Raw genomic sequence first — 13,859 nt, 5'->3', positions numbered from 1 at the left:
CAATTTGTGGTTTTTAGAGGAGTTACATGCTGGAACTTGACAAACCACAAAGTATCCAGCAGCGTCTCAACTGGTGGGATTGTTTGGATTAAACAAACAAGATATAACATGTTGAAGGGTAATTTCGATTTGTCCAAACCTGGACCCTATTTTCCTATGTTTTTGTGTGTAAGTGACTGATAGGAACAACAATCTTTGAAATTGGTCCAGCTGATGCTGTAACCGGCAGCCATGCACAGACCGGGCTGCTATGTAACCCTATGGGGCTAACGTGGATTGTCAATTTGGTTAGATTATTATTCTAAGTGTCTGACAACATTATGGAAATGATCCCTAAAGCTGATCCATCTTTAGTGTCTCTCTTTCAGAAAGCAAAGGAGAAGGAGCCAGAAGCTGAGCTGAACTTCAACAGAGATGAGTATATTCTGCAAAATGGCATGCTCTATCATCAACAGGGGTCAGTGTTGCAGCTAGTGGTTCCCCAAGCAGTTAGACCGAACATACTTACCTTGGGGCACGCTGTTCCCTGGGCTGGCCAACTGGGTAAGCACAAAACCACAGCACGTGTCAAACGCCATTTCCACTGGCCGGGACTGTGCAGAGATGTAGCTGAATTCTGTAGAAATTGTCCTCAGTGCCAAATAACATCTGCTAAAACTCCGTCCAGATCTCCTCTCCAACCCCTACTCATCATTGGCACCCCAGGAAGTCTGACAAATGTCCTCAAGTGATGCCACTTGAGTCAGAAGCAGGTGTTTGATGTGGGTTGAGAAAATTCTACTTCTTAGGCTTAATAAACTATTTAAAACCCATTAGAAATAAAGTGTTTTGGTCATGGTCTTCTTTAACTTAAGAGAATGTTAAAAATAAAACCTTGAGAATTTATTTTTGGTGTATGGTCAATTTTCTTCTGAGAGAAGTCTTGGCTTTATATCTGTGTTAAACCGACACAAACATCACTTTCCTTTCATTCACACATCTGCACTGTTGTAGGCTTAACATGGACTATATGTTTTCTCCTCATAAAATGATTTAAATAGAGTGTTCTGTGTTAGCTGGCTGGTTAGTTTTAACTGTAGGTGATTGTGTTGTTGTAATACTCTTAAACTAATCCGATAATATCTCCATATGTTTCTGCAGTACATGCTGTGTCACTGTTTATAGTGTTTAATGTGTGGCATTGGTCGTAATTAATAGATATTTTCTTTCAAAATGTCAAGTTTCTTGGTATTCATAAAATCAAGACACACAGACGGGTGAAAAACGCAAAGCCATCATCATCATCATCATCATCTGTTTTGAGTTGACGTGCACGCGGCAGAGAAAGGGTTAAGAGTCACATGGTAGCGGGTGGTATTATCAGCCCTAGGCTGTAAAAAGTGTATGTGGAGGAAAAAAACCTTTAGGAGAACAAAGAAATCAGAGTCTATTTAAAGAGAAGTAGCCCCGGATCCGGCAGCCGTGTGACTCCCGGCTTTGCGCACCCCTCACAGCTGCGCCAAACCCAGCCTGCCTGTGCACCACCAGTGCTCCCGACGGCGGTGAGGATGCGAACTTCTCTGGTCGTGTGCTGCTGCGTCTTCGCGCTTCAATGCCTCCAGAGCACGCTTTGTCTTCCAGTGCGGGGATCCAGCAGGTACAAAGTGGCACCGGTGAGTTTTTTCCCCCCCCCCCCACTTGTTGCAAAGTCGAAACAAAAGAAGAAAAAGTTTTCTGCAGAAGTTTGGAAAGTTTATCGATGTTGTGCTGCAGAATGAGTCGGTTTGGTTTAACCTGTGGCACGCATGGGAAATGATTTATTCTGTTGCATTTTAAAGGAATCTGCAGTGTTGACTTTCTTCATTCTTTCTCCTGCTACATGTTACTCTCCCACCCCCTAAACACACACGCACGCACACACACACACACACACACACACACACACACACACACACACACACACACACACACACACACACATAGGCTACACGTGCACACACTCGTGCACAACAGTTTGCAATGATTTTTGCTATTTTGGGGTGGTATCTCCATGGTTGTAGACACTAATTGTACGTCGCTTTGGATGAAAGCGTTGGCTAAATGAGTGTGATGTAATGGCGCTAGATTTTCTTGTGCAGACGTTGCAGCAGAATGAGTCACTTTGCTCCAAAGTAGGCTTAAAACAATCCACATTCTTGTATCAAGAAGTATAGCCTACTTCTAGGTTTGAGTAGCCAAACAATTTTCTGCAGCTATCTAGATGTGCCCTCAAATCTCTCCCCCCCTCACACGCGCGCACGCCCTATCCTCGGACCAATGACAATTATGTTGTAATTAAGAAAATGGCTATTTTGACGCGCGCACAGGAGCTGACCTGTCACTGTAATTAGCCCGGGAGCTGCTCTTACTTTGAACAAATTACTATCATCACTATTTATTTTGAGTGTGCTCAGCACCACTGGAAGCATTCATGACTTTGCATGCAAAAACTGACGTCTTCTCCTTCTCCTCTTGTGGCGTGCATGCAGGATGACAGCAGAGTGTTTTGGTTTTGCCTCAGTGCAGAGAGAGAGAGAGAGAGAGAGAGAAAGAGAGATGAAAATAAAGGTTGCTGAGTTCCCCTGTCTGCAGGGTAGGAAGCAGTAATAACAGGTCTTAAAGGCATTTTGTCAACAAAACCATAAAAAAGAGGGGTCCTCCATATGGAGCAGTCATGATGGCGTCAGTAGCACACGTTGCCCTTCTACAAATAGTCACAGTCTTGTTTTGGAGGCTTATCTGACTTATTTCCATCTTGTTTATTAGCCTCACTTTGGTCTGCTGCTGTTCTGCAAACCTCACCACATAGTGCAACTCATTACTTAAGATTTTACATTCTAATATTTCCTCTTAATATGTTCTTGTGTAGTAATTCTGGATCCCATCATATTTACTACAGCCTTGTTTATGTCCTCTCTTCTCCTGTATCATATTTCCTGAAGTAAACACGTAACCTCTATTTACAGAGTAGGCTGGTTTAGCGTGCATGCTTTTTTAAAGGAATGTCATGTTTACAGGTACACAGAAAAATAAGGAATTTATCAAAACAAGCAGGCAGCTCAGATAAGCAGTCACAAAGAGGAATGTAGCGGTTACTGAAAATAGTCCTGAAGGAAGGGTGGAAGTGTTGATTTTTAGGTATATACGATTGCAGGTTAATGTAATCAGACTAATCAGTTTTGGTATGTTCCCGAAGCATCAGCCAATCGATCTGTTTGTAGCAGAATTGCAAAGCGATGGCAATTTTTCTTTCAAGAGAAATAAATACCACAAGGTCGTATCGTAACAAATGCAGTTGTAGGTGTTGCACCCAGGGGTGTCGAGACTGGGGGTGGAAATGGGACTGAGTACCCAGCGCCCCTTATGTGAGGAGGGCCCAAATAGATGCTAGAATGAATAGGTGTAGATGCGGGGAGGGGCCCGTAGAGAATGCCTTTCTACAGGGCCCAGAATTTTGTGCTACGCCCCTGGTTGCACCTATCTCCAGTAAAGAGCCGTAAAGTTGAACGAACGATTTCCTGAAGGTCTTAAAGGTCTAAAGCTCTCTGACCACCAGACGGTGCCAAAGCAAAGTTCATCTGCTTGACCTCGCAAAATGGGTGATGCTAGAAGCCTGGAGAGCAGCGCAAGTTAGCAAACTGCTCTAGCTAAGGTAGCTAACTGGAGGTCATCATCCTATGTTGCCAGGTTCCCCATTGTAAGAGTTTGGTAAGGGCTATCTTCACACTGCACGTACATGCAAAAGGACAAAGGGATATGGATGTTTCAAATGCCGTTTGAATGGTAAAAATCCGTTCAGCCACTGTGGAGATATCAATGTCTAAAGTCAAGAAAACTGTCTGTGTGCAAATTTGAGGGTGTAGGTTTCAAGGAGTATAACATCAGTAGTCTATAAAGTGTAGGTGGATGATTTCAATAACTGACATAACTGACTGTTAGTCCCCAAAGTAGCCATTTCACTTCATTTTGAAGATTGACCTCACTGTTTACTATGACAGTTTTCTTAAAATGAGATTTTATACACCGCCTTGCTGACAGTATGACAATATATTGATTCATAACCCCTGTATCATGATATGTATTGTATTGCCAAATTCTTGCCAATACACAGCCCTTTAAACCTACATTGTGTAATTTTTTGAGTTGATTCTTAGCAAAACCCCCTTTGTTCTTTCACAAATATGTGCTCATTCATGTGTAATTACTTCCACCAACTAATCAAAGTATTCTCGTAAGTGTAGAATCTGCCATTTAGAATCATTCAGAATACATACAGGTGAGTCGCTCGAATGACGGCCGGCATGTTGCGCCTCCATCTTTAAAATACATTAACCACCTTTTACACTCAGTGGCACTTCGCACCGTGACGAATGCCAGGGGGAGATTACTTGCCAGGGAAGCGGAAAAGAGAATTAAAACGACAACGCGACAGGCAAAGCAACAAGACCAAAGTTAATATTGGAGTGGCTAGAACAGCTGCATGTAAACGATGGATAATTTCAGGGTCGGCCACCGTATCGGAATGGGGGGGGCTAGAAATTAATATTCAGTTGGTTGTCATATACAATTTCACCGCTAGATGGGAGCAATTCTTACACAATGTAGCTTTAAGAAACTACACCTGGTTTCTGATTGGTCTCTTCTTTTTTGCCAAGCCACAGCCCGTGTATGACCGTGTGTTCGCTTGATTTCCAACCTCTGGGTCGTTTTTATAAAACATATTTCTGCTGCACAGAGTTATGCTTATTTTCTCAGACTTTCTTTTTTTCCCCCATGGTTTATTTAGACTTTTACAGTTACAAAATCCATGCAAGAAATGAATCTGTAATTATAATACGAATGTAATAGTATACATACTGTATATGCTATTTAGATTTACAATACAGTCTAATAAAAAAAATGAAAAAGACATATCAATAAAGAAAGACAATTATAAACCATACCCACATCCTCCCCTCCCACCCACCCACCCATCCACCCACCAAGCTTAGGCTGTGCTAATCAATAAAGGAAGTTAAGCTAAACTATAACTATACAGGGGACAAAAAACAAAGAAAACAGATCAAAATAGCAACAACAACAACCATGGTTATGGTCTTAGGTCAAAAACAAGTGTGTAACGGATAAGGTCAAGGATCAATATCACCAGGCTATAGGCTACATCATGGCAGTTACTGGATTATGAAGCCTCTCTGGAGGCTGCAGGTCAATGGAGTCAACATAAGAAAGAAAAGGCTGTCAGATTTTTATCAAATTTTGATACAGCACCTCTCTTCAAATGTCTAATCTTTTCACGTTTTAAAGTGCCCATATTATGCTCATTTTCAGGTTCATAATTGTATTTTAAGGTTGTACCAGAATAGGTTTACATGGTTTAATTTTCAAAAAACACCATATTTTTGTTGTACTGCACCGCTCTCTCTCACTACTGCAGATCCTCTTTTCAGCTGGTCTCTGTTTTAGCTACAGAGTGAGACCTCTTTTCTTCTTCTTCTTTTTCTTCTTCTGTACTATCTGTACTCGCACATGCGCAGTAGCTCAGATGTAGATCATGTCAGCTAGCTAGCTCCATAGACAGTAAAAGAAAGGCTGTTTCTCCAACTTCGGTCAGTTACAAGGCAGGATTAGCTGGGAGACTTCTAAATGAGGGCACACATGTAAGTAGTTCTTTTGTAGATTATGGTGAACTTGTGTGTGTTGTAGCAGTGCTTTGCTATTGAGAATGAGGTAGCATGCTAGCGTTAGCATTAGCGTTAGCATGCTAACGCTACGAGCTAACAGTTGCGGTTAGCCAGCTCGTTTCGGCTTGTGACGTCACAAGCCGTGCCGATTTTGAACAGCTCACCCGGAGACTGAAGGCAGGACACATTCAGAAACTGTATCTCACTCAAAACAGCATGGATAGATTTTTTTCAAAGTTTGTATGCGTGTGGAAGCACCAGAGACACAAAATAACACCCCAAATCCCAGAAAGTGTTTTTTTTTCATATTATGGGCACTTTAAGAACAATAGCACATCTCTTATCCATAAGGAATGTGAGGGAGGAAGCTTAACTTAGCAGTCAAGATTAACCTCATAGCTATGTGAAAAAGAAATGCAACCCAGTCTGATTTAGACCTGGATAATTTGACAGTGTCAGGGAGGACTCCAAACAAGGCCACAACAGGGCATGGCTCTAATTGTATCTGCAACACATCTGAGACTTTCCCCTAAACTTGTAAATAAGTGGATCATTTTACTTTTTAGGACTCTTAAAATTATTCCAATAAAACAAGGGGAAAAAAAACTCTTTTGTTGAACAGGTTGCAACTGGTAGACATATGTAAGGGGTGAGGAGGGGTTGCAAGTAGATTCATTTTAAAAGGGCCATAAACCTAATCTGACACAGTGAATATCTCAACAGACATATTGTCTGGACTGATCCTGACACCAACTATCAGTTAACATGCAGGGTGTCCCCCTGTGTATTGCAAGCCCAGGTTTCCCACCACCAGTCCTAAGCCACTTGGAATTATTTTGTAATGTATTTTTAAGATGTTTTTTAACAGTTATAGTGGGGCAGCTCGGTTGGAACATAGTCATAATTTCAATTCTCCAGTTAGCTTTTAGCATTGACTTAATGTACGGAATCTGTCTTTTAGCTTTTTTTAATTCTCAATTTTGCAATTCTGTCCATGATTCTGTTATCCAGAAACAATTGGGATCTACATTAATGCTGCCATCAGTCTGTGACTGGCCCCAGCTGGGCCATCGTCGAAAAAAAGACACTTGCCACAAGGCTAAACAACTTTTCTGGGGGAAACCCTGACATGCTTCCATTGTGTTGATTCATTAGCATCCACTCTGTGTTTTCGCATACTTGAAATACTTTTGCACAGTTTAATCCACAGTAATCAGAAGCCAGGCAATTGTAGTGTCATGACATGTCTTTGTCGACAGTGTGATTATGTGTTGAGTTGAAAACCAGCTTTCTACACATGCAAAATGACTATTTTTTAGCAATACATTATCAGACATGTGTTGCACCTGTGATGACAACGTAGCGATGTCGGCAGGTCATCTCACTGGAAAGTCTAATCTGTAGTTTTGTCAATTTGTTCCCCCGTTGTTGACAAAAGAGTGAGTGATTACACAGGCCCGGACAGGCCTCAGTGTCTGTGGCATTCGGCACAGCGAGATTTACAAAGTGCCTGTTTTCTCTCTGGAGTGAAGAGGAGGAGCTAACAGCTAACTGTTTTTGTCAATAAACCCCAAGTCCCTTGGTTCTGCTTTTCTGTTTTGCCCCATGATGTCGATGTCTTCAGGCAAAGCGATTGGTTGGGGAACCGTGAGAGCAAAGGTGACATCAGAGCCGCCCTCGGTTCCCATCGAGTAGATCTAGGTCACAGCTGCGCCGGGCTGTGAGTGGCTGATACCACACAATGGGGGGGATGCAGTTAAAAGGCACATGCAACCTTCTCTCATAAAGATAATCAGATGCTTTTGTTAGCAGGCGGAGCCCCCAGCCTCATTCTGAGTCCCTCGCTAACAAGTTGAGAGGAAGGGTGGCATCATGTTAGAGTATTTACAGTTCCGGCGATTCTGCAGGCTGAATTTATTAAAAGCGCACATCACTGAGTTTCTGGATTGGCAGAGAGCTCCAGTTTGCACCTTGATACATTGCACAAGGTGTGTCTCCGTCTCTTGACCCAAACAAAGATGGCAACTGGAGGAGTTTGCAGTTATCAGGTTTTTGTCCATGACAACGAATGGAGGCACCTTGAGAGTCCAAATCCACCTTTACTGTAAATTAATAGTAAATAGGATCAAGAATGGGGACATCATCTTTCAATATAGCCAGCCAGCTAGCTATCTAGTTGCATTCATGAAACAAAGCGACAGGAGAACAGTGTGGATGAGATGGACGCAGCTGTACAGGTTGTTGTAAGTCAACTTCTAGAAATAACAACTCTTAATCAGCATTTTAAAAAGGTTAAGTTAACTGCTCCTAGCCAGTGTCACTGGAAATTATGTCAGAGGGACAGATACGTCACTCACAACTGATTGGTTAGGGCAAATATAACAAACTGAGTCCGTAATATTTATCCCCTGGAAAACATGAATGTCTGTACAAAATGTCATGGCAATCTTTTAAATAGTTGTTGAGATATTTCTAGACCAAAATGTACTGTATCAGTGATAGCCTTCATACAGAAGGTTTTGCTGCAGATGGGACCTGAACTTGGACCTGCAATTTATACTGTGGTTTTAAAATCCACCCACATTCCCTAGAAAAACTGGAGTCTGGAGTCTGTCACTTTTCTGTAAAGCAGCCATCTCTGTCTATCTCTACCAAATTGATTAACGACCAAATGATGTCAAAGATGCCGGTCAGTGGCCGGGTTGGCTCAGTGGGTAGACCAGGCACACATGTACTGTGAGGTTTATACCTTGACGCAGAGGTCCAGGGCTTGAATCTGACCTGTGACGATTTCCTGCATGTCTTTCCCCTCTGTCTCCCCTTTCTCACCTAGCTGTCCTGTCAAAAATTGAAGGTGGAAAAGCCCAAAAAATAATCTTAAAAGAAAGATACAAACAGCATGATTTGCCTGTGAACTAATACGCCCCCTGGTAATGTGCTCTCATTAATAATCACAATCAACAGTGAAATCCTCATCAGTTAGTCATCCTGCAGCCAGACGAACAGAACTTCTGCAAGTCTCTCTTTTTTTGTGCCAGGAAAGATAAGAGATTTAAGCAGATGGTTTATATCACCTTCCACTGCAGGGTGTTTCTGATTTTCGGATGATATATCGGATTAGGAGAGTAAGAAGGAAGATATTTGTTGATGAAAAAATCAAACCTCACCCCTTCCATCTGGCAAAATACATCCTGTATCTCTGTAACTAACTCTTTGTCCCTGTTTTGTTCAATGAGAGCACACCCTTCAAATTGAAAGCTTATCTGTCTCCTGATGTAAACACTTACTTATGGCTTACTTCCGATCATCCGGATTCACTGTTACTAGATTAGATATCATGTTGATTAAAAATCTTCTGGCTTTAGCATTGGAAGAATCCTGTTTAGTTTCTTTCAAACACTTATTAACCTGTTTGAATTTTGCTATAAATATAAATGAACCCTCTGATCCTTTTTTTCAGATCTCATCAGTCTGAGAGTCAGTGAATTTCAGGAGAAGGTTTTGGACCAACTTTTGTAATTTCCTTGTTGGACCCACTTTACCTCAACCTACTTTTCTACTTCTGCTGCAGTTATATATTTCTTACTTTCCTTATTCAAAACACATGTTGTGTGGATGCAATGCATTCTGGAGAGTGATGCCAATGCTGGTATACAAGTTGGTGTCTGTGCCTTTTTCATGATGATTTTCCACAGAATGAATGTTGAACATACTTTTTTACAGGCATTGGACGCACACACACACACACACACACACACACACACACACACACACACACACACACACACACACACACACACACAAAAGCCTACTTGTTATTAGGATCAATTCATTGTAGGATTTGGACTTCATGGGATATGTTGTCATTTAGGAAAAAAATATAGAATATCACCACCAGGCTTATCTTTTGAACTAAAAAGTCTGATTAATGAAAAAAAAACGTTCATGTTCTTGCTGAGTGTTAGATGAGAAGATTGAAACCACTAGCATGTCTGTATGCTAAAATGTCTGCATGCTAACTTAGCTTATCAGCTTAGCTTAGGTAAGACTGAAAACAAAATCCGCTGTTTTACAGGAGGTTTACGCGCTGGACTATTTCTTGATTGGGACCAGTAATTTTGTGGAGCCTCCAGAGGGCTTACATTTTTTAAAAGCTAAATGTTTAGAGTTTGCTTTGTAACTTGGGGCAGGTGATCCCATGTCAGTGACTCAGATGCTGAGGCAGAAGTGTTGTGGCCATGCATGCGTGTTCACGTGTAATTTCAGAGCAGACAATGGAAATCCTGGCAGGAGACTTTGTGACGACGTTACAAAAATACCCTTGGGACAATTAGTCTGTCACTTTCTGCTGAGAGTGCAAGAAGCTGCTGATGAAACATACAACTCCCAAAGAGCCTGAAGGCCTCGTGAAGACTTCTTCACGCCGGGAACATGTGAAGGAGTTTGTGATGGTGGCGGCGGCGGTGATGCAGTGTGCGTGGGGGGCCATCCATTACAAGTTTGGACATATCTAGCTTCTGGTTACAGTGATGACAAGCTGTGTGAGCAGCGGTGCAGGGGATCTGACAGTGGTATTCAGAGAGAAACATGTCTGTACACGGTGCGTCTGAACAGCGTCTACAGTCTGACAACAAACCCACCACCATCACCCCCACCAGGTCACTGTGCTTTAGTTTGACACGACCAAGAAGTGAACTGCAGGAAGCCAGAAGGCAGTCGGGACGTTTTCACTGCAGGTTTAAAGGGATAGTTCAGGTGTTTTGAAGTGGGGTTGTTTGAGGTCCTTGTCCATAGTCAGTGTAATACTGACTGGTACTGGTACAGAAGCTAAGCAATGTACTGCTGTGGACCGGGGCAACAGCTAACGTTTTTTAGCCACCTACAAAAAGGACCACCTAAAAAATCAATATCAGTTTAAGGTTGCTTTCACACATAAGCTGTGTTGTCCGTTTTAACCGAACCCTGGAGCGTTTTGTCAGAAAGTCTGGTTTGTTTGGGGTAGTGTGAAAGCTCATTCGAACTCTGGTGCAGACCAAACAACCAAACTCTGGTCCACCTGAAAACGGGGGTCTTGGTTGAGAATGCAACAGTGTTGCAACTTCACCCCCAAATCGCACTAGAGTCTACCGAACTATAGGTGTGAAAATATTTTCACCACTTTACCTTGCCGTCAGACAGCCCCTTCTGATGGGAAACTGCAGCCGTTATCTATGCCACCAGACTCCTTTGACAAAAACAGTAATTTTACCTCACAGAACAAGGGAGGTCTACCACTGCCTCGATCAGTTAGTCAGTTTGTGTTATTGTGTGACTTTTGGTGAATAACACAATCAACTTAAGTATATTCAGTAATGAGTTAAGAATCTTTTGTTAACAAGTAACGTCAAGTTGACTCAGGAAGAAGGTTGGAAAGCAAAAAAACATATGTTTATTGATAAAAGCTGCTCAATAAAACAAGAAAATACACCAGATATTCAGATGGAGCTAATTTTTTGGGTTTGAACTTGAACTGTGATGTGGAATCCGGCACATTTAGGGCTTTACTCAGCTGTGGGGTCAGGCAGGTCAACAACACAACTGACACACAGGTGGGGGGGGGGAGGTTTAGTCCTTTAACCACTTACCGCTCACACCACTTTTGTTTTCATCTCCCTCTTTGAAATGACCCCACCACACAAAGTTTTTTTGAACCTGAAAGCTGACACTCCCTTCACCTCAGCTCACTGATTGGGATCAGGCAGCAGACAACTGGGGTCTAAACTGTGTCATTTGGGGACGGAGGTCGGCTTGGCACCAGGTCAAACCTGGGTCCTCAACAAAGACCACAGAGGCTGCTGAACACAAGGAACAGCTGTGGGCAGGACACTGTCCTCACCAGCCCACGGCATCAGTCGTTTCAGTGTTCAAAAACCTAAAATGATGTGACAACAACCACAGCTGGAAAAGTGGCTCACTGCTAGGGCTGGGTAACGTTCACACATTTTCGATACCAGTACCGATACCAATACCGTGACTTCAATACCGGTTCCTAAACAATACTTTTTTAGATACCAATTTTATAAAATCCATTTTAACAAAAAGAAATTACAACATTATGGCAAACATTTGTATTGCTTTTTTAACTCCTACTACGTGAGCCCTGTTACGGGACCCGACGGGACCCGACGGGACCCGACGGGTTCGGGCAAAGATCTATAAGCCTTAAAGAAATCCCCTCATGCATATTTAATCTGTAATTGTATATTGTAAACTCCTCAGGTCATTAAATCCCCCAGATTTCAATAAGCAATACTGAGGACATGAACTCAGTGCCCTCAATGAAAGCTACAGGCCTGTATATGCTCACTTCCCCAGGGTAAATACATGTGTTTTTTTAAAAAGCAAACAAATAGTGACCGAATTCCATGCTAGTTATATCTTCCACCAGTTTCATGTCAACAGAGATTACGTTTCAGACCTGATTTACAACTTGAAAAGGGTTTTGTTGTTTATCTGAGGGTTTTGTTGTCAGGAGGGCAGATAACAGTGAGAAACCTCAGATCACACTTACAAAACCTCCAGAAGAAGCAGTTTTTCTTTGTTAATTTATCACAGCACTAACAAGCCGTATAAGGAAAACTGTAGGACATGAGCAGTAACGCCCCTCCTAATGTGAGCAAGTGCTTTGTGCAACACAACAAGCAGCTTACATCTTGTTTAAACAAAGTGAAACACAGGAGGTGTGTACTGTTTGTTCTGTGATCCAGACCCATCAGTCACTGGGTTTCTGCAGGCAGGAGCACATTCCATGAATCCTGCTGGGTTTTGTTCCCCTTAACCTACAACGACGACGCGGTTTGAGTCCTGCAGAGCTGAGCGAGGCAGCCTCGTTCAAAACACAACAAAAACACGATTGTGACTTTACAATTTTGATTTGATATTTTATGGATCTATTGTGAATTAAGGTTGGTTTCTTCGAAGGTTAATTTTTTAAAATCTTTGGTTTAATGTAGATATTTTCTTACTTTTCTGTTTGAGCATCTTCCTGTCAGGGCTGAAAAGTCTCTGTAACATTAAATCTAATTCAAGTGCATTTTATCTTGTAAACATGAGGTTACATTAACTTAAAACTCATTCATAAGATATTGCACCTCCGCTAAGGTCATGTTTTCGGTTCGGTTTTTCGGCAGGATTACGGTAAAACTGCTGGCCCAGCTTCTATGAAACTTGGTGGAAGGGTGAAGCATCTGCCAAGGAAGAACCCATTACGTTTTGGAGTGGATCTGAATCATTTTTCACTTTCGTTAAGAGAGATAGGGCCCTTCTAGTTTGGACTTGTTATCCTGCATCTTCAGGAATCTCTAATATTTGTACAATAATTTAGACCTTTGTACAATCTATGATCAATAATTCTGCAGCACAGCACTTTTCAAAGCAAAGTTACAAAGGGCTTCACATGGTTGAACCAGGAACAAATAAAATAAAATCAGTTACAGCAATTTAATTAATTTAATGGAAATAAAATACCTAAAAGTAATAAAAGTAAAGCAATATTGTTTCTGTTATTGTGAAGGGGATGAAAAACTGTCATCTGAAAAGTAACTAAAGCTGTCAGACAAATGTAGTGGAGTAAAAAGTACAATATTTACCTCTGAGATGTAGTGGAATATAAAGTAGTAAAAAATGGAAATACTCAAGTAAAGTACTTTGAATTTGTACTTGAGTAAATGTACTTAGTTGCATTCCACCACAGGTCCTAACCTAATAGCTTAGACATCTTTTTACCTGCAGGTCTCTGAATTAGTGCTTAGAGGGAACCAACAATGACTCGTGGATATTGCCGCACTTAAGAAAAGGATCAATATCAGCAAAACTCTTCGCGTGATTACAGTATGTAAGAGAGAAGCTGTGGTAAGATTCCTAGGATCTGTCTGATGATAGCAGTAATAAGTTTCATCTCTACACATTACATTGATAGCATCTTTTTTCCACAGGTTGTTCACATGGACGTGTAAGAAGTAATGAGTTTCATCTCTTCACTATAAATTGATAGCGTCTTTTCCCACAGATTGTTATGAGTAGCAGCGGAAAAGGAAATGCACGGAACTGCAATTGTGTGATAGGAGGAACCCACCCAACAGTAGATGTAGCACTGCAGATGTGGTTTGGTTCAGCGGCTGG

At 41.7% G+C, this 13,859-nt stretch overlaps 1 protein-coding gene across 1 annotated transcript in view; it reads left to right on the top strand.

Annotated features, from left to right (window-relative positions):
• The first annotated feature begins 1,380 nt into the window (after positions 1-1,380).
• Positions 1,381-13,859, top strand: part of mmp11a (matrix metallopeptidase 11a) — a 43,182-nt gene continuing 30,703 nt past the window's right edge. The window contains exon 1 of the mRNA XM_078249875.1: positions 1,381-1,652. Coding sequence (XP_078106001.1) covers positions 1,548-1,652 — 105 coding nt within the window. The 5' untranslated portion in view covers positions 1,381-1,547. The remainder of the gene's footprint in view (positions 1,653-13,859) is intronic.

The sequence above is a fragment of the Sander vitreus genome, chromosome 5 (assembly GCF_031162955.1).
Source record: "Sander vitreus isolate 19-12246 chromosome 5, sanVit1, whole genome shotgun sequence".
NCBI lineage: Eukaryota > Metazoa > Chordata > Actinopteri > Perciformes > Percidae > Sander > Sander vitreus.
The sequence above is the reverse complement of the archived record's forward strand: the minus strand, read 5'-3'. Positions and strand labels throughout refer to the sequence as shown.